This window comes from Perna viridis, chromosome 9 (genome assembly GCF_037379345.1).
Source record: "Perna viridis isolate PV_CMFRI_1.1 ecotype Kerala chromosome 9, ASM3737934v1, whole genome shotgun sequence".
In the NCBI taxonomy this organism is placed as follows: Eukaryota; Metazoa; Mollusca; class Bivalvia; order Mytilida; family Mytilidae; genus Perna; species Perna viridis.
In genome coordinates this window covers 33,842,792-33,864,210 of record NC_142453.1, presented here as the reverse complement: position 1 = coordinate 33,864,210, position 21,419 = coordinate 33,842,792, and the positions used below count along the sequence as shown (strand labels likewise).

Genomic DNA, 21,419 nt, shown 5'->3' with positions numbered 1-21,419 from the left:
GGAATTTTTAATCCACAACATATTTGTCCAGTGTGGTGGACGTGTTTTTCAACAAACGGTCGGCATTTCAATGGGAACAAATTGTGCTCCTTTACTAGCTGACCTATTCCTTCACTCTTATGAGGCTGACTTTATAGCTGATCTGATCAGAAAAAAAGAATATTGTTTGGCTAGATCCTTCAATCTCAGTTTCCGCTATATAGATGACGTGTTATCTTTAAACAATCCTAATTTCGGGGATTTAATACATCGCTTCTACCCAAAAAGAACTTGAGATAAAAGATACTACAGACACTGTGAGGTCAGCCTCATATCTTGACCTACACTTAGAAATCGATGGTAAAGGAAAACTATTGACCAAACTTTACGACAAACGTGATGACTTTTCATTCAGAATTGTCAACTTTCCTTTCATCTGTGGCAACATCCCTTCGGCTCCTGCGTATGGAGTGTTCATATCACAACTCATACGCTATGCCAGAGCTTACCTAAACTACGCAGACTTTTTGTATCGCGCTAGAACTCTAACAAATAGGCTTCTGGAACAGGGTTATGTTGCTACAAGATTGAACTCATCACTACAGAAGTTTTATGGTCGTCATCATGAACTCGTTGATCGTTATGGTGTATCCATCAGCACCATGGAATCTGATTTATTCAACGGGTCATAGTTTTCCTTTCCTCGTTTGTCTACCCCGGTATTTGTCCCTGGATTACATTCCTTTGATTACCGCTATAACCTTGGTTCCCTTGATCACTCTTAAACCGCTCAGGGGATTATATAAAATTGTTTTTCAAAAGTTGTGGCGATTATATAGACCAAACATAAAACATGACCACCATAGGTATTTGTCGACCACATTGGTCAAGTCATCAATATATATATCTCGAAAAGTAAAATACTGGAAAATAAATGTAAAAGAAAACGTTAGTTTAATTTAGAAATTATTATCATGATAAGGCATTTGTACGTGTGGATTATTTCGAAGTTGTAGGACGACTAGTTGTTAGAGTTATTGTTCTTGAAAGGAACCAAGTGAGCGATTTGGGCTCATTTGAACATCTACATAATGCATAAAATAGCAATGAAAACAGTTTTCTGATAATGTAGATTATTTCATTCAGGATTACAATAATCCCCACGCAATGATAACATATTACAAGTTATTGCAAGCAAATGAGGGAGAAACTGGACTTTGTGCTTTACGAAATGTTTGGCATAATTGTTTTAAAATAATTCCACAAAATAAATACAATAAAAGTATTCAATTTGGTATAAAACATGAATACCGAAATTTGTACTTATAAAATTGAACGTCAACCGAATTCTTATTAACCTCATTACAAAACAAATGTTGTCAGTGACAACATGAAAAATGATATTGTGATGGGTTGTTTTCTTCATATATATTTCAAACTTACTGCTATCTTTCACAAAATACGCAATTGTCACAACATTTTTTATATTTCTCAGGCTAATACCCATTGTCACTTCAGAACAATAATTATTCCACTTTTTACGGATGTTAATGTTATTTTAGATGAAAAAAGTGAATATCCAGGTAAAATAGCACACACTCTTGACCACATGTTTTGTGTCTATCATTATAAAGCTTTGACCCAGACAAGGTCAATGGGTGCTATCAGGTCACGTACACTTTACCCATTGTTTGTACCCGTTTTAAATGTGTTGTGTAACTATATCTGTGTCATCGTTTGTGTAAAGTTTATTGTTTGTGTAAATGTTAATAAATGTTATATTGATATATATGTATTTAATATAAATATTATTATCACTATTTACAATGGGATCTGAAAATGTATTAAATCTAAATACTTTAAATGTAAACGGTTTGAAATGTAGAAATAAACGGAATAGAGTTTTTGAATGGAATAAATCACAAAAGTGTTCGATTTGCTTTTTACAGGAAACACATTTTGATATTAATATTGAAAAAGAAATGTTGAAATACGACGAATTTAAAGTTTATTGCAATAATGCAACAACAAACAGGTGTGGTGTTGCAATAGTAATTAAAAAATCATTAAATCATAAAATTATTGATACATTTTCAGATGAGGAAGGTAGGATCATTTTGATTAATATTGAAATAGATAATTGTAAATTCTCTTTATTATGTTTATATGCGCCTAATTGTAAAACTAGTAGAAATGCATTTTTTAAAAAAAGTAAATAGTATACTTAAAGAACATGGGAATGGAATTCCTATATTGGGGGTGATTTTAACGATAATTGCATAAGTATTGATAGGAAAAGTACTAGAGTAGGGACACAAAATAACCAACCAGTTAATAGTCTTAAAGTTTTAATAAAAGAAAATAAGTTAACTGATATCTGGAGACTTTTAAATGAAAATAAACAACAATTTACTTGGCGGAGAAAGGATAAGTCTCAAGCGAGTCGCATAGATATGATATTGATCGGAAAAGATTTTATCCCGTATGTAGAATGTTGTAAAATTAAGCCAGCTGTCATTAATTATACAGATCATCAGAGCATATTTTTAAAGTTTAAGACTGGTGCGTCAGAAAAAGGGAGGGGTTATTGGAAGATAAATAAATCGGTTTTAAATGATGATGTTTATGTAAATACGATTAATCTATTAATTGATAAGTGTTTTAAAGATAAACAAAATACTAATGACATACAATTGGCATGGGATGTTTTCAAAATTGAGGTATAGGAGATAACTGTTGAATATTGCAGAAATAAAGCAAAAACAACTAGGGAAAATTTGAAACTTCTTGAGAAAAAATTGGAACATAAGTTGAAGGTAATGGATGAACAAGACGTAGATTCAGATATTACAGATAAGGAAATTAATAATCTGGAAATTGAAATTGGTAAAATTTACGATGAAAAGGCAAAAGGGGCACAAATCAGATCTAGCGAAAAATGGATTGAACTTGGTGAAAAAAAATAATTCGTATTTTCTTGGTTTAGAAAAACAGAGACAAATTAAGAAATCAATTAACAAATTAACGTCCGGGATGGAAACATTCTAACAGATCAGGGGGAGTTGCTAACAAATATTGAAAATTATTATGAAAATTTATATTCATCTTCTTATCCAGACAAAATACTTAGTGACCAATACATATTTAATACTAATCTTGATCCTAAAATAGGCGAAATTGACAAATCTAACTGTGACGGAGAAATAACATTAGACGAATGTACTAACGCTATTTTTAAAATGAAGCTTAATAGGTCACCTGGTTTAGACGGGCTAACTGTCGAATTTTACAGAAAATTTTGGGGGAAATTGAAAAATATTATAGTTTCGGTTTTAAATACTGGCTATAGAAACGAAAACCTCACATATTCACAATGTACAAGTGTATTAACACTTTTATTTAAAAAGGGAGATCCTTTGTCTTTGGATAATTATCGCCCAATTTCGCTCTTAAACGTGGATTTGAAACTTCTGTCATATATTCTGGCTCAAAGGTTAAAACAAATTTTACCTGATATCATTAATGAAGATCAGATTGGTTATGTTAAAATCGTTTTATTGGTTTCAACCTGCGGCAAATACAAGATATTATCGACTACACAGAGTTATATAAAATAGAAGGGGCAATTGTATTTGTTGATTTTTCAAAAGCGTTTGATTCCCTAGAATGGAACTTTATGTTAACTGTTCTTAAACATTTTGGTTTTAATGATTCATTTATATCGTGGGTTAAAACGTTGTATAATGGTATTCAAACTTGTGTCACTAATAACGGATGGATTTCTGAAATATTTAAAAACACAAGGGGAATACGCCAAGGATGTCCTTTATCTGCTCTTTTATTTGTATTATCTGTAGAAATAATGGCATCACGAATACGAAGTAATAATGACATCAAAGGTATCAATATCAAATTAGACCAAAGAAATCATAGTATAAACATTTCTCAGTTAGCAGACGATACTTCTCTGTTATGTAGCTCAAAGCAAGAAGTAGAATTTGGTATGAACGAAATTGAAATTTTTGGGTCTTTTTCTGGGTTAAAATTAAATTGAAACAAGACGGAGGGAATATGGGTAGGGAAGTTAAAATCTTGTAAAGATAAAGTTGCAGGAATTAGTTGGACTATAAATCCAGTAAAAGCTCTGGGGGTATATTTTGGCTATTGTAGGGAAGAATGTGAAAAATTAAATTGGGAAAATAGAATAAATAAGATGAATAGACATTTTTGATACATGGGGAAAGAGAAACCTAACAATTTTAGGAAATATTTTAATAACAAAAACACTTGTCTGGCCAATTTTTACATACATAGGGTCCACTTGTATCGTACCAGAAGTGTACATTAAAGAAATAGAAAGTATATGTTTTAAATGTATATGGGATAATAAACCCGATAAAGTAAAACGAAATACAATTATTGGTAGATATGAAGTAGGGGGATTGAGAATGGTAGACATAAGGAGTTATTTTTGTTCATTGAAAGCCGCGTGGGTGCAAAAATTAGCTTTCGGAGAAATTGTAAATTGGAAGGTTATTCCTCATAAATATTTTAATGGTATTGGTACAAATTGGTTAATTTTTATGACGAATAATGATAATAGTATAAAACATAAATATTTTAAAGATATTCCTGGTTTTTACAAAGAACTATTAAAATGTTGGAATTTATCAGGTGGGGGCAATCAAGAAAAACCTACTACATTCACAGAAATAAGAAAACAAATATTATGGAATAATGAATATATTTAATTTGAAAATAAACCTGTAATTTTTGATAATTGGATTAAAAGTAATATAATTTATATAAATGACATAATAGATGCAAATGGATGCATATCTCAAGAAATCATTTTAAGTAAATTGAAAAACAAATCTAACTGGATAGCAGAAATTCAAACTTTCAAGCCATACCTTTCGAATGGAAACAATCTTTATCATCAGAAAATTCTGTAAAGAGTGTGGTTCATTTTAAAAGATTTCAAATTTGTTGGACAAATATAGATATAAATGTAAAAAAATATTTCGAACAAGATATTGTATGAATCATTTATAGTTAAAAAATTTGAATCCTCTATTGGAGTAAGCAAATGGTTAAGAATTTTTGATATAAAAGACGTGTTTTTTATGCCAAACATTTATAATTTTATTTTTGGTTATTTACAAGAAAACAAATTGAAGATGTTTCGATGGAAACTTCTACAATTCATAATTCCTAACAGAAAACTATTATGTAAGTGGAAAATAACTCAAGATATTCAGTGCAATTTCGGTAATGAAAACGAAGATTATCTTCACTACTCTATATCCTGTTCGTGCTTAGATAATTTTTGGACAAAAATACAAGAAATTCTTCGTGTATGTAACATGAATTTTGAGATTACTTTAAAACATCTTGTTTTGGGATATAAAATATTTGATGAAACATATTTTTGGTTAAATCTCTTATTAACTATAATAGGTTTTTCTATTTATAAAGCATACTATGTATCTGAACATAGAACCAAACATGTTAATACTTTCGATATCTTTGTTAAAGAATTGAAGACTACAATTAACTCAGTTAATAGTAATTCAAAATTAATATTCATCAAAAATTATATATCAAACAACTATTAGAAGTGATATTGTATGTTAAGTTGAATGTATTTATGTATTAGTAAATTTATGTTTGAAATATTTTATTTTGACACTTTTTACTACCCTGGGTAACTAGTGATTATGAACAGGGAGCGTCAGAAGGTGCTTGGACTTCTGACGTAAACTGTAACAAGCTTTATTGATAATAATGAATATTATTTGTTGTTAAAATATATATATATATATATTTCAAACCAGCATGTACTAAGCAAAGAGTATTTTTTTAAGGATACGGTAATGGTACACTTTTTAGAATGGGAGTTGGCGTAAGTATGTCTTCAATATTTAGTCATATAGTTGATGAGTATTAGAGTTGGCAAGATATTAATGAACCTTTTGAATTTTACAATACTAAATGTTGTATAATTGTATTGCCCCTACCTCATAATAGTAATTGTAAATTAAATTTTGAAAATATTTAAGCAACCTCTATTCTTAAAATCTCATCCGTTATATCAGTAAGTTATTTTTATCTCAGATTTACATTGCATACATTGTTTATTGTTTTATTTGGAACAACTTAGCCACAAATGTACATTAATTTAGATAATCATATTTATGAAAATAAAACCAAAACTCCACTAAATTTTAAAACCCAAATGTCATTTGTACTTTCTGAGAAAATTTTGATTTATTTCATTTCACACCCTTCATAGATATTTAATAAAGTAGACGTACGAAAATTAAAGTTTGTTTCGCAATGAATAAAATATGAGAAAAACCAGGCGCTGCCATTTGTTTAGATCTGCAATGCATTAACGGCTAATTATCTTCCTGTGGATTTTGTTGCTTAAAAATATGATTAATATCCGCAACTAAATGACAGATTTACAATAATATCTTTTCAGTTGTATAGATAATGAATTTACATGTGCACGTTATACATGTATCGTAGTCGTTAAGATGGATTGTTGGTATTTTTGGGGGGATAAATGTGGTAATATAATTGCATAAATTAAATACGACTTTAAACCAGAAAAAAAGTTTTATTAATATTTAACTCTAAATTTGTAAATACTGTTGCACATGAATGATGAATATTGAATACCAGTTAATTTCAAAATGTTGCATGAATATTTCATAATTAATGCCAACTATGCGGTCATAGTTTATTTTATAAATCAGATGCATTAAACATTATATATAACGTAACAACAATACTATTCCTTCTCCTCTATTATTCCTATTTTCTGTCCTAACCATCTAAATTTAGCACGCACTTCCTCTTGCATTAAATTAAAACACATAGCTATCATTGACAGGCCGAATATAAGATATACGCTGCAAATGATCATTTTTTCTTGGTTGTCGAACGACCCACTATTTGACCCTGGCACAAAATCCCCAAAACCTATTGTCGACAACGTTATAAAACAAAAGTACGATCCTATGAGCAAATTCCAGTCTTCTTCCCATGTAGCAAATATAACTGCTCCGGACAAAATATATGAAGCAATTAATAACAAACTGACAAAGATTGGGACACGGACCGGATCTTCTTTTCCCAATCGGTTGTTTCGCATCTGTTGTTTGGAATCGAGAGGACGTTCATCAGCAGGAATGTTAGAAAGATTTTTTGATCGTCTTTTTGCATACCACTGAGCCTGTGATGGACAGCAAAGGCATATAACGATCTTGCAGAAATGTTTATACAAAAACCGGAAACAATTTCCCATGCTGCTTCCAAGATTTGCTAGGCAAAGCAAAGTCAATGGTATTCCAACGATCGCATAAATAATCGTAATCAAACGTCCAAGACTTGTCTTCGGAGCAACGTTGCCATACCCTACAATACAAAACTGAAATTAAATCAATTCAAACGTAACAGATTTCAAGTAGTTACTATACAAATCAATGTCTAGCACATTTGTATCATGTTCGTCTTTTTGTTTAATATTCGAAATACTAAATTTAAGCATAATCAGTCCACAGGGGAAACTGTAATTGTTATTGTAATTGTAGTCTTTTTTGTCTTATGTTTCATAATAAATAAAGGTTTAGTAGGCAAATACATTAATTGTTTGTACATTATATGTCTTTTTTTTCAAATGAGATATAGAAATAATGATGTTGTATTTTAACGCTGTTAACCAAACTGAGTAAACTTAACCTTTTACCGCACGAAAATGTAATCCTATCCACAAGGTTGCCACGATATATCTATTAAATGAATAAATGTGCCAAATATCAATTTTCCCATTAAAAAACATATCAATTCTAATGAGTAGGAAGACATTCCCCGGAGTATAGAGACCCAACAAGTAGAGAACGATGAGGTGGTGCTTGATTTAATTGTTAGAGGGTTGATCTGGATTAATTATGTTCTGCAAGAGGCCTTGGATATAATCTCTGATTATGTACTACAAATACAAATTTGCATCGGATGGATAAGCCATGTAGCTAATGCCAATTCGGTCAAATTATACGAAATAATTTGATAACACCTTTACATTAAGATGGAGTCTATAATTTGTGGTTTGAATGAATCATAGAACCATAGAGATCGCAAAAATAAGTTTCCCCACGAAGAACAGTTCCTGTTCTAATCTATTACTACCTGTAGTTTAAATGTGAAAAAAAGGTAAGAAATTATAGTGCAAAATAGTTGTTATGACTATATTATAAATTTTTAATATGTGCGGTTCATTAAGTCCATATAACACACACATTATCTTTAATTAAAAATATAAATTAAAAATGAATTCATATATTGTTGCTTCATCTGTTTTAAGAAACATACATATTTCAAATCAATTTGCATGTAAATGATTTCCTGTTTTTTTTAAATCAATCTTGTTTCTGTGATAAAACAATATGCGCTTAATTTGGTAAGACGATAAACAATAACATAAAGATAATGTTAATAAACAGACAACATTCGTTCGAATGAAAGATAAACAGAAATAAAATTGAATGTAAAAATAAGATCACCTCTAAACGAATTTATATAAAAAAAACACAACATATCCTCTAATTAAATTAACCTTTGTATGCTTAAAGCAGATGCCATCAAATTTCAAGTTATTGCTATTAAAAATTGAATCACGTTATATATATTTTCCATATCTACAAATGAATAAGTAATACATGTTAAAAGATATTAAGACACTGGATCTTGACATGCCTCATCGACGAGTAAATTCAATTTAAGAATGATTTACATTCCTCATTTCGTTTCACGCATTTATTTAATCACCGTTATCTCTCTGCGTTATTGCCATATTCACTATAAATAGTTTGCAGAAATTTAGATTTTATAGAAATTCCTGACCATGTAATTGAACTGTAGTGATAAAATAACTTCATAATTGCAAATTTGCTATTCAGTAAATAGATTATTAATAAATTAAGCTTTATTGGCAGGTAGTAAATTATGTTTTATTGAACAGATTAGGACTAGTTTTTGAAATATGTCTCTTGTGAGTATATTACCTATGAACTTTGTGACAAAAACAAATCGTTAGAAAAAGGTTGGCCTGCTGTAACATTTTACACTTGAATGATCATCACAATTTTAATACTATTCCACGTTAACTAGTAATTCTTTGTATAAACCCTCAGTACATATCGATAAGTATTATGCTACTGCGTCTACATTTGCTGCACAAAAAAAATATCACGTTGAAGAGAAAAAATATGCATGATATGATATAGTTGAATTTGTACTTAAGAGACTTTCCATGTCGAAACAAGGCAGTTCATTTAATATGGATGGCACATGGAAATGTTTATTCCACGGAATGTTTTATTTCAATGTAATATTCATATAATATGTATGTCAAATAGTACACAAATAACTTTTTATTCGACAATAGATGGCTCAGAAAATGATTAAAAAGTCATAAAAAAGCATTCAAATTTTGCACAAAATGAAAGAGTTATCTGCCTTCTTCAATGATTTCTATGTAATGTATCTCTCTTTAACCATTGCATTTCATCAAAAACCAATATTCAACTTTGAGAAAGGATGCATTTGCGATATGAAACGGGTGTTTTTTTTAATTTTAAATTCTAAATTTGGCATGTGCCACCCACTGCCTGGTATTTTAATAGACGCTCTCGCAATACTGTTATCTTAAAAATATGTTTGAAAGATAAGAAGTGATTTGTATATAGTAAGAGTAGTCAAGGGAACTAAGTTTCTAGCGGAAATCAAAAGAATATAATCCAGGAACAAAGACCAGACATGGAAAACAAACACAACAAAGAGCCTAAAGTAACTAAAGTAACTAAAATGATACATTCAAAGTAGCAAATGTAATTGCCTGCTTATATATTGTAATAGAAAAGCTTGAAGAATTAACTCATGCAATATGTCTTTGCATTTTTACGGAATCTATCTTAAATAATATTAGGAAAAGTATCGAATTGCTCCACAGCTGATTCCGAATTTATAGTATTGATTTTAATATCAGATAGAAGAAGTTAATGCCGACTATGAACATAAGTATTTGTTGCTGTAGACACTTCCAGATGGATATTGTGTAGATTTGTTAAAGTAAAACTGTTCGTTAAACAGTAATTCAGAGTTGAATGGCAGAGTTAAAAATAATTCGAAAGTTGGATATCTATTAGAAATATGAAATAATGATGGATAAGGAACTAGTTCAACATCAAATGAATTAGTTAAAGAATGCATGGTATCTATATAACCCCGTTAGTTCTTTTCATATAGACATAGTGACCTCTATAGAATGGAAGGTTTATCATGTTTTTATTGGTGAACAAAATCTCTTTAAGTTAATTAAAATTGAATATATGCTGTGGACAGTTTATATACTTTAAATGTAATATCTAAATTTTATTGCGCTTGAAAACCATATAAATCATATATTAGTAACATAAATCCCTCAAAAATAAATAAATTTATTTTGCAACAATCTGATTGGTTGGATCTTTTTGAGCAATATCGGATGTTTTTTTATAACATAACATAATACTATACGTCATTAATGCCGTTTTTTGCCGCGATTCAAATAATCCCAAATAATACTACGTTTTGGTTACGAATCAATACTTAATTTCTGGACTGTCACACATTATGAATTATATGAAGAGGAAGTTTTTAATTTTTGAACAAGTTACATTTTTTATAAACCGCTTCATGAAATATAATTGAAAACTATTGTAAAAAGTTTTGAATAAAATAATTGAAAACCATTTTACATGTTAATTTAAGTTATTTTCTATGTTATCAGGAGTATATACACTTAACGATTTTGTATTTGTTGTTAACACCTATGTAGCCATATCAGTCGAGTGACCAAACGTAGAGTAGAGTAAAATTATAATTCATCGTTAAACTATTTTGACAAACGTTAAAAATGGTGAAAAAAATCTTTAAATGCTTTATATACACCAAAGCACGTGGGGATATGGAAAAACGTGATTAATTAATCAGATGAAGATGAAATTCAATTGTGAGTTCACTCATCTCTTTACAAAATGCTAAAGAAAAGAATTGATTTATAGTTTAAGGCTTAAACAATTGGGAAACAAACTTTTTTCTTGAGATAAGTCTTCATTGCGTAAGAAGAAAAATACGTCAAGCTTTTTAAAGGTAATAAAAGAATCGTTTATTGATTTATTTTCCCTTAAAAAAACGGCCTTAATCCCATTTGGTTTTTCATGTTAAAAATTATAACACCTGATTATGTAAATTGAACTAATGGATGGGATTATATTAGATTTCTCTGCAGTATAAATTCACATAAACTTCAATCTTTTAGTCCTGCTATTCGTTGCACATGTACATTTAACACCAACGCGTATGTTTTGAGCGGATCGGGTTTGCATTTTCTAGATAATACAAATCTACATTGGAAATGTACAAGATTATGGCAACAGTTGACATATCTGTTCGCGAAAAATGCACGACCCATACAACACACTTGTTAGAGCAACAACTAAGACAACAAACTACATATAATGGTAATTACATATTCAAAATGAAGGCGAAGGACAAATAATTATTAAAAAGATAGGTTGCAGTTACCAAAAAGATAATGAACAAAAGAGCAAGTCAACAAACTACATATAATGGTAATTACATATTCAAAATGAAGGGGAAGGACAAATAATTATTAAAAAGATAGGTTGCAGTTACCAAAAAGATAATGAACAAAAGAGCAAGTCAACAAACTACATATAATGGTAGTTACATATTCAAAATGAAGGGGAAGGACAAATAATTATTAAAAAGATAGGTTGCAGTTACCAAAAAGATAATGAACAAAAGAGCAAGTCAACAAACTACATATAATGGTAATTACATATTCAAAATGAAGGCGAAGGACAAACAATTATTTAAAAAATAGGTTGCAGTTACCAAGAAGATAATGAACAAAAGAGCAATATAAATGAGTGCATAGACTGATCTCATAGGTCGGATAGATGTATTCGTTTCTGCTTGTAAGGATACATCAATCGATGATACTTTAATAATCAAGATTTTTTATCACAGTTGACAAAGTCCGCTGAACTCATTCTGGAACTTTTATCAGATTTTCGGAATCGTCGGGTTTTACCACACTATATGCTTAAAATCTTTTGTCCATTGGCCTTATGTTTACTTTTTTCTCATTATATACACCGTTTTGATTCATGTGAAAAAATAATTTAAAACCCTTGTTTTTTTTTATAGTTTAAAGACGTTTTAAAAGAGTGTATGTATGGTCAAGAAAAAATCATTTGGTATTTTTGTTCCCAAGACAATTATCTACAAGTATATTCCAAACTTTTATAAAGACATTGGCATTGAGCTGCAAACATCCTTAACTAGAAAGGTACGAATTATATGAAAAAAAAAGCTTTCAATGTCATGGTAAAAATGGAAATGACACATGCATTCAATTGTTTAATTGTTCATACTACTCCGTTCCTTGACACATTCACTTTATCACCTCCATCATTTAACGTTATTGCTGTTTCGGTATAAATCATTTACAGATATTAAGCTCGTAATTGATATTCCCACTACTATATTGGACTTTAATTAAAGGCTGGCAATTGAATTATCGAACTCATTGTTTGTGATGAAAATTAGAAAACTTTACAAAATAAAAGATGTATCACATTTCAACAAAAGTTTTGTTTTACAAAACAAATGTATGCACATGTATCCTTGATAGTGTCATCACGTGTTTCTCTGTTGAAGGTCGGTGCCTCATTTCATCTGAATGACAAACAAAATATAAATGAGAATAAAAAAAGACAAAACACAAAATGACACAAAGCAGAAAAAGTATATCATAAAAAAAAACCAAAAACAAAACAAAAAAAAAAAAAAAACACAAACAAACAAACAATTAGAGAATGGCATTCCAAACCGGAATTGTTAAGTTGTTCCTCATACGTTGAACCTTACATTATTAGGGAGTCGACATCAAAAACTGTGACCATGTTTCATGCATTGTTATCATACATAAAACAGATGCTTTGTATACGAGAGAAAAAAGATACCAAACAAAATAAAAAAAAAAAAGCAAAACAAAACAAAAGGAAACAAACAAATAACCAGCCACAATAGCAAACAAACAAACAAAACAAAACAAAAAAAAAACAAAGAGAAAACAAAACAACCCCCCATAAAGCACACTATTCCCATGTTTTAATGAATTAAACGAAAATATTCACGATTCCTTTTCTTAGAATTTTTCAGAAGGACTAACTTGTTTACTACATTATGACAAATTCTGTAGTACTACTGGTTTTTGTATCGGTTACATAGCAAAAGTTTAGAAGACTGTTTTAAGATTTTTTTCAAACAAGCCGACAATAGAAACAATCATTTTAGGTTTTCAATTATTAAAATGTGTTCAAGGAATGTCATTTTCATCAGAACTAACAGCCCAAAGATAAGGTAACAAAAATTCCATGAATAAAAATAAAAATAGAAAAAGATATAATTTTAAGAATGATAAAAAAAATAAACAGCATTTGTATGAATCCAATATAAGTGTCAAGAAATGAGCAACTAGATATAAAGTTAAAAATCTATTTTGACTATTCTGGATAATGACAATGTTATTTTGTATGTTTAATCGTAGCCAATGTTATTTTTAGTAGTTTAGACGGTTAACGTTAACAGGAAAAAAGCAAAAAAGGAGAGAATGATATTGGAAAAACAAGAGGATAATTTGGAACGCAACTGATGCCTAATTGTATAACTTTGATAAAAAAAACAAGTAAATACCTTTAGGGGTCACCATAACGTGTTTAAGAAATGTTAAATGTTATAGTGTTAGCCAACTCTGAAAGGCCTAGACAATATGACAAATAAATCCAAGGTACACTGAATAGGGAATCTATAATCGAGGACATTTTCCTAACCATGGAGAACAGAAACAACTGATCATATGGTGACGGTTGGGAATAGCACCACCAAAAATAATCAACGAGTTCATAATGTTGAAAATAGAACTTGTGGCGTCAGTACCGTGCTCCAAAATGGATATTTATGACACAATTACGAAATTCATTATCTCCAGGCAATGGTTAAAAAGTCAAGTCCGTATGATAAATGGCAAAATCAATGTAAAACCAGAAAGTTGGAATCTTCAGCAATTGTACTGAATTGGTACAGGTATTTCCGATGAATATGGTAGTTAAACTAGGTGTAATTGTGCATGCGCTTAACCTCTTGCGTCCATTGCAGTTAATTATTTCCGGTATATTATATGTACAGTATAAAGGGGCCTCTTAACATTGCCACCGGTCAAAATTTGTAATATAAGTAATCAAAACAATACAGAAGATGGGAACAATAATTAATGGAAAATTGAAAGGAATTAAATACAATTAAAAAACTGCTACAACGACAACACCAATTCAGAATGAGTCAAGTTCAAGATGAAAATAATAAGATTCCAATGAAACATACAGCAAAATATAGCAGTTGGCAAAAGTTAATTTGAAAGAAGTTTAGTACGGCATAAAATCCGTGTACCATCTTTTGTTATAATAACATATTTCAATAAAAAAATAAAAAGTGTTTTGAAGAGGTAAACGATTGTAAATTCAATGTTCAAATGAATTTAATTTTGCTCTTTTAACATCTTGTACATGTACCATGCACGTTATCTGAAATTTGGGAATCGATTATATGTGGTAAATGTACAAGTTTGTATACCTGAAATCAAAACTAGGTTACATTTTTGACGTATTATTCTTATTGAAGTGGTTTTATGTTTTTACAAGATCTTATAAATGAATTTACATTTCTTATGACAGCATGTTAAGAAATTTTTAATAGGGAAAATTATACATACAAAAAACAGACATAAAATTTACACTTCGTTCGAATACGCATAAATGATTACTTCATTGTATCACGCTAAGGCTTTATATGATACCGTCATTAATTTTTTGAGCTAATCAAATCATTATATCTCGAAACTAAAGATGTTTGATATAACAAAATTGATTTGTTCACATTTCAAAAATTGAAAAAAACATTATATACGAATTAAGGATATTATATTTTCGAACTTTTCTCTAAAACATCGATGATTTGTTTAATACTTTTTTATATTATGTAGAAGATACTTTATTTGTTATTTAATATTTGATAGCACGCTGTCACGTATATAATAGATCCGTTAAATAATCCCTGCAATTTTTGTTTCCATAGTTAAGCTGCATATAATGGGTTCGTCACTGACTGTATAAAATGTACAACAATGTACAAAACTTTGCAAACAGTTTGCCTGTACTTATTTGATGTTAAAATCAAACGAAAACAGCGTTATTTTCACCACAACAAGTTTCTGCAAATGCTGTAGATAAATCACACATTGCAGGCTTTGTATAATTTTTAGGTATAAAAACCATACATTCTTTTGGTTACCGCTATAACCTTGGTTCCCGTGATTACTCTTACATGTATTACATGTGCACTTTCATTATTAAAGTAAAATCTACGCGTTGAATAAATTATCAGATTTTATAAATCTCCAAATGTCTTTTTTTAGGTTTGTTTCGAGTATATATGTGATAAAACCAGTCATGCATTTACAATTTCTGATGATCGTGTTTTTTAAGTGTGAGATCTCGCGAGATATTGTTCTTATAAATGCAGAATGAAAGTTTTAAACGAATCTGCCATTAGAAGCAAAGCGATGATAAGACTATATGCACGCTTCTCTGATAAACAAACCGAGTGCACTTATCTCGTTTACATAGCATGTACACTTTAGGATAGCTTAATCCGGCATAACTAATAACTGTTGATAAAAGCCTTGGGTAAAACACAATAGGATACAACTGAATAATTTATATGTACGACATAACGACTTTGAAGTCTTCATTTCCCAAATGGAATAGAAAAATTGAATTACACAAGCTTAACTGGAAACTTATTTACCATGCACTTTAAAAGTATGACGTATACTCTAACTGGAAAATTATAAATTACATTATTCTTTCTGAAATGTAGAAACCTAATCGCTATTGATTAATGTGCATATCAAAGTAATAGAATCTTAAATAAGAAAACGATTGATCGTACAATCTGTATGAAAAGTAAACGTTTTTTTTTATATATTTTATATTTTGCATTATGAGTATTGACAAAACAAAAATACCGATGTGTCATGAAATCTTGAATTACAGATTTACAAGTATTTTCCGAATTACATGATGATTCAAACAGAAAGGAATTTTAAGACTCTTATTATTGGTATTGGAATGATATAAATACATTTGTATGAATATTTCAGTTATTCAATTTATTTAGTATTTAGTCATATCTGAAGGAATAATAGTTACGCTATATCATTGCTTCATTTAAAATTTGAACAATTAAGCAAGTTAGCTTTTTATCAATAATAATCATGACAAGGAATCAATGTATTCAATCAAGTCAAACATTGTCGACAACCATGATACTTCATTAATTGATAATTAAGTTAACTATATCGACACATTTAAATACCAAAGAGCATAACACTAACCTATGGTCGTAATAACAGTAATCGAGTAGAGAAGTGAGCTGGAAAAGGTCCACTGGAGTTCACCATCTTCCTTGTGCCCATCCCAGCCTTTTTCTTTTGTAGCAATGTATATTTCTGTTTGAAATTCTAAAAATATGGCTTCGGCATCTTTAGACCAGTTCTGTCGACTTAACACGTTATAAAAGTATGTAACATTCCAGAGTCTTTCAACTTTATGTTTACGGTTTTTTTGTACCTCGTGGCGTATAGTTTTCTCCTCAGGAGCCTCGATTTCTTTGAATATAAAGCCACCAAGTATAGCATATGCAACAACCAAAGAACACATTCCAACACGAGAAAATAGAAAGGCTAAGAAACGTTTGCAGCATATTTTACATCTTTCACAGCGTGTTTTATAGTACTTATCGTTTGACCTCTTTTGTACTTTCTTTTTAGTTGTAGTTTTACGACAGCATATACAAACACAACATCCACAGCATTTTTTCTTAGTTCGTTTTTCTCGGATTTCAACTTGATCAAACATGTCGTTCTCTTTGTTAAACTCAAACTTACTCTCCATATCATTGTCGACAATAATATTATCATCACCGATTATAACCTCTATACTAACATCGTCAAGATTAGTAAGTAACTTGTCTGTTTCGTCAGAATTTCCTTCATCTACTTTGTTCACATCATTATTGTCAACATTTACATCGTTTCCGTCTGAACTTATCTCATTATTATTACAATTAATCTCGTCGAACAGTTTTGTAAGACCTGGGTCACTATCGGGAGTTTTATCTTCGTGAACATCTGGTTCCATATCTATACAATCTTCTTTATTTGTTTACTGAAATGAATAAATGCTTAGTATAAAATCCTTTCTTATAATATTGTCAGTAGTTGGTTATTCCGTTAGTTAAGTATAGTTTCTTCAGTGATGCAATGAACGGACAACTTACTTTCACGGCTGTACAATTTCAAATCTTCCATACAATGCTGAAGTCGTAACTTTCATACAAATGAAATAGAGATCAATATGAACGTGTATTAATAATACCATCTTGACACTTTAGTTCATCCTCAGATCATTGCAATTTATTATTATATATGATAAGTATCTACTAAACTGAATTATATAAGAAATCTGTCGCCGGCGTTGTCACAGTCAGAAGCGATTATTGGCTGATAAATCTTTGTTCAGCAACAAAAGTTGGCCGATTAAACTTGGATATACTACAATGAAAATTGTAATTTGGTATTGAACTGCATGTGAAGGCACGCAATTACCTATAAAAAGTAATAAAATATCAGCATTCGGGATGTGGACGTTATTTCACACGTTCGCAAAATACGTTATATATTTGTTTTGAAATCATAGAGACTCAATACATGTATAATGGACAAAAATCAAACAAACGATACCTAATACATTCATAAGAAAAGTTAATAAGTCATGTGGTGTAAATAATATTTCATTTTTTAAAATCAATTTCAGCCACATATCTAATCAATGTCAATATATACAAATAATGGAGAAAATTAGAATAGCAGAAGTTATAATCCATAGTACATTACAAAAGTGTGATAACAGAAAATACAAACAATCTACATGCACGAAATAGAATACAATTATATATATTAATACTGAAGATAAGGAAACTTAATATATCAGGCATAAAACTCAACCACGTGCAATAAAATGTGACACTAAACCTTCAGGATCTCCAGAGGACTAGCATGTCATGCCCTCCAGTGGCATTCGTTGCATAGCAAAATACTGTAAGAATAATGACTTGGTGTCTCTTCTGAGAGAGAGAAAATTGTGGTCACGACCTGAATTAAGGGTCTCTAGTGATCATATCAACAAAGGCGTTAGAAGCTTATTTGACAATATCATCGCTTTGTAAAGGAAGTCCGTGTACAAATAAAAGTCACCACGGCAACCAATCAACTGTGGAAAGTATACTTCATGGACAGTAGGTGTTTAAGCATTTCTTCTAGGAAAAGGGAAATTGACAATAGGAAAGCAAAAATCAGATATCGTGAGCTTTATACGGTGTTTTGTTTCATAACAAAGAAAGAATATTTTCAATAAAAGTAAAGTGAACTTATAAAGATTGACATACTTTGCCTATAGCTTCTGAACTATATCTTACCTTTTAAAATAACAATAAATAACATTACAAGAAATGATCACTGATAATACTCTTTTAATCTTCACTTAAAAAAAAAGATTTGTGACTAGTGAAAATTGTGATCTGTTTTTGTTTCAATACGGTCATAAAATCTAAAGTTATCAAAACTGACATCGTACACTATTGACATTGGTTACCTCCGTAATATTCAAATTGAAAATAAATATTATACATTATCGTGTTTATTCATTGACCAGATTAATACATTGATTAAAAAATGTGTTTAGAAAATATGAATAAACTAGTAACAACAATTCAGACGATGTTTACGAGGGTGTAAATGGAATGAAACCAAGACAGTGGGTGACATATACAAAATGTTTTAAACAAAACATTCAGCTATTTCAGGTCTCAAATTCATAATTTCTCCAAAATAGATATTGTTTTATAAATTTCTGAAGTTATCAGAATGAAGTATTTGAAATATAATGCACTACAACATTCACAATAAAGGGGAATGCCTCTTTGATCTGTTCGTCATAATTCAGTAAATTTGTTAAGGACCTGTGTACGTGTATTCTGAGTTCATCTGTATTCTTTCTGTCATCATAATTATTTAAACATTGCATTGGGATAATTAAAAAATGGTAGGATGAAATTTACTCTGTGCAACCCATATCATATGATCTGCCTGGTTTCTACATGGACAGTTTCTTAATATTGTGAGGTACATAAGGTCATGAAAGGTCGTTGTCTGGGTAAAGAAGTCATTGTTATATGAAATTATATAATTATACTATAATAATACTATCAACCAAATTTGATTATTTTAAATATAAAACGCAGGGATGGCAGAGCCATTACCGTTAATTCAATAACAGGACATACTTAGAAATTGATATTATCTCTTAAATGTAGAATATGTACATCTTATTGTTGATAAAGTGAAAGCAAGAGAATAATCAAGCCAACCAATCACTTAAGGAGGCGACCAAGCAAAATAAAAATTGCCTTCCAGACGGCATATTTATTCGGAACACTATGTGCTCAAAATTCAAAAAGTAAAATGCCATTGAAATTATGATGAAATCTGAACAACATGTTTTCTGATGTGGTTGTGCGTGATAACAAGGTAATTGCCCTATTCAGACTGTACAATGAAATAATAGGCTTTCTTGAAGTTGAACATGTACAGCGGAAAATGTCAAATATTGACAATGATATTAGAAAAGTTCAGGTTTTGGGGGACTTTCTATGATTTGCAATATGTCATCACAACATATTTGAAACATCTTCAGATTAGCTGCAAGCTAAAATCTGTTCTTCATTTTCTTTTTACAGGCAGCTGCAATCACTAGGGTCAAGGAAAAAGCCATATTTATTTTCAAAAATGCAGTGAGCACTTCTTTTCAATAACAACATTGAAATTGCAACAGCTCGAGAGTGACAAGTTACAATTGGGCTGCAACAATCTGTTTGCTGATTGTTGCTTTTATTTTGTGGTAATATGACAACCACTTAGATGATAAATTCGTAAGAGATTTGCAATTGTAAAACCATTGTATCTGTTGTGTAGGGAAAAAGGAAAAAAAGCTAAGATAGGGAGCGTTGAAAAAAGGCTTTCCTCTACATACATATATTATTGGCTGAATCAAACTTTTGAAGATGATTTTTAAAATTACGCATATTCTTGTATTGCAGCTGCAACAATAAATTGCTCGCCGCCTTAGCAATCTCATTATTAATGTTCTAAGAACAATAATTTTGGTTTGTGTGGCATTACCTAGACAGTACAAAAGAGATGCTATAACTGCACACGTGATAGTTTATTAAAAAAGCTAAACATGTTAAAAGTGTGCTTTATTCCTTGATTAAAGTAGATCCGGAAAGAATTCAAAGGGTCCCTTACCAAGTGATCAGTGGTTCTAAGGTAATAAAATCAAGATCACATTAAACTGTTGTTATTCTTATTTACTTTTGATTTGACATTATGTCATAATATGGCTATGCACTTGGGTTACTTAGTTCGAATTGTTATTCTTAGAAGCGAAGCTAGATTATTGCATTATGTACACCGAAGTAATAATCTAGGAAATTGATATTTACATTAATGAGTATCTTCCGTCTTGCATTATATAAGATATCTGCTAACGCCAAATCTGAATGAAAATTTGTGCCTATTCATCAGAACATCAGTAATGAAAACAACAGCTATCATTTATTACAAATTATCGTTTCCTCGACGTAAGAACTTAAACTGATACTGATTTATAATCTAAACCAATTTTCTTTCGGATATGACAAATGATTAGTTTTATTTAAAACATGTACATTGATATATAGCAGTTCCTTGATATTACAGTAATTTGTTTTTTTCAGATTTGGTTGACTAATATTGAAACAGACAAACTAAAAAAAAACCAAACAAACAAGCAAACAAAAAAAAACAAAAACAAAAAACAAAAACAAATACAAAAACAAAACAATCCAAAAAAAAACAAGAACAAAAACAAAAATAAATAAACAAAGAATAAAAACCAAAACCAACACAATAAAAAAATCTCCAAAATTTCCCTAACAAATTCAAATATAAACTAAAAATCGATTATCATATATTTCATTGAAAATATAATCATCTGAGATGAGAGTATCGACGTTTTTGTTCCGAAAAAAACATGTTTTATATATCATTTCTTGAGTAACATATAAACACAACATGTGACTGTCAG

The 21,419-nt window shown here is 30.0% G+C and overlaps 1 protein-coding gene across 3 annotated transcripts in view; it reads right to left on the bottom strand.

Annotated features, from left to right (window-relative positions):
* Positions 1-6,572: 6,572 nt before the first annotated feature.
* LOC148607920 (TWiK family of potassium channels protein 18-like) overlaps positions 6,573-21,419 on the bottom strand; it is a 31,951-nt gene continuing 17,104 nt past the window's right edge. Inside the window, exons 2-3 of one of the 3 annotated variants that reach the window (XM_088545967.1) lie at positions 16,571-17,842; positions 6,573-7,404 (exon numbers count right to left, since the gene is read on the bottom strand). In XM_088545967.1, coding sequence (XP_088402093.1) covers positions 6,779-7,404; positions 16,571-17,375 — 1,431 coding nt within the window. In that variant the 5' untranslated portion in view covers positions 17,376-17,842 and the 3' untranslated portion in view covers positions 6,573-6,778. The remainder of the gene's footprint in view (positions 7,405-16,570; positions 17,843-21,419) is intronic. The other 2 variants (XM_088545968.1, XM_088545969.1) reach the window with 2 other exon arrangements.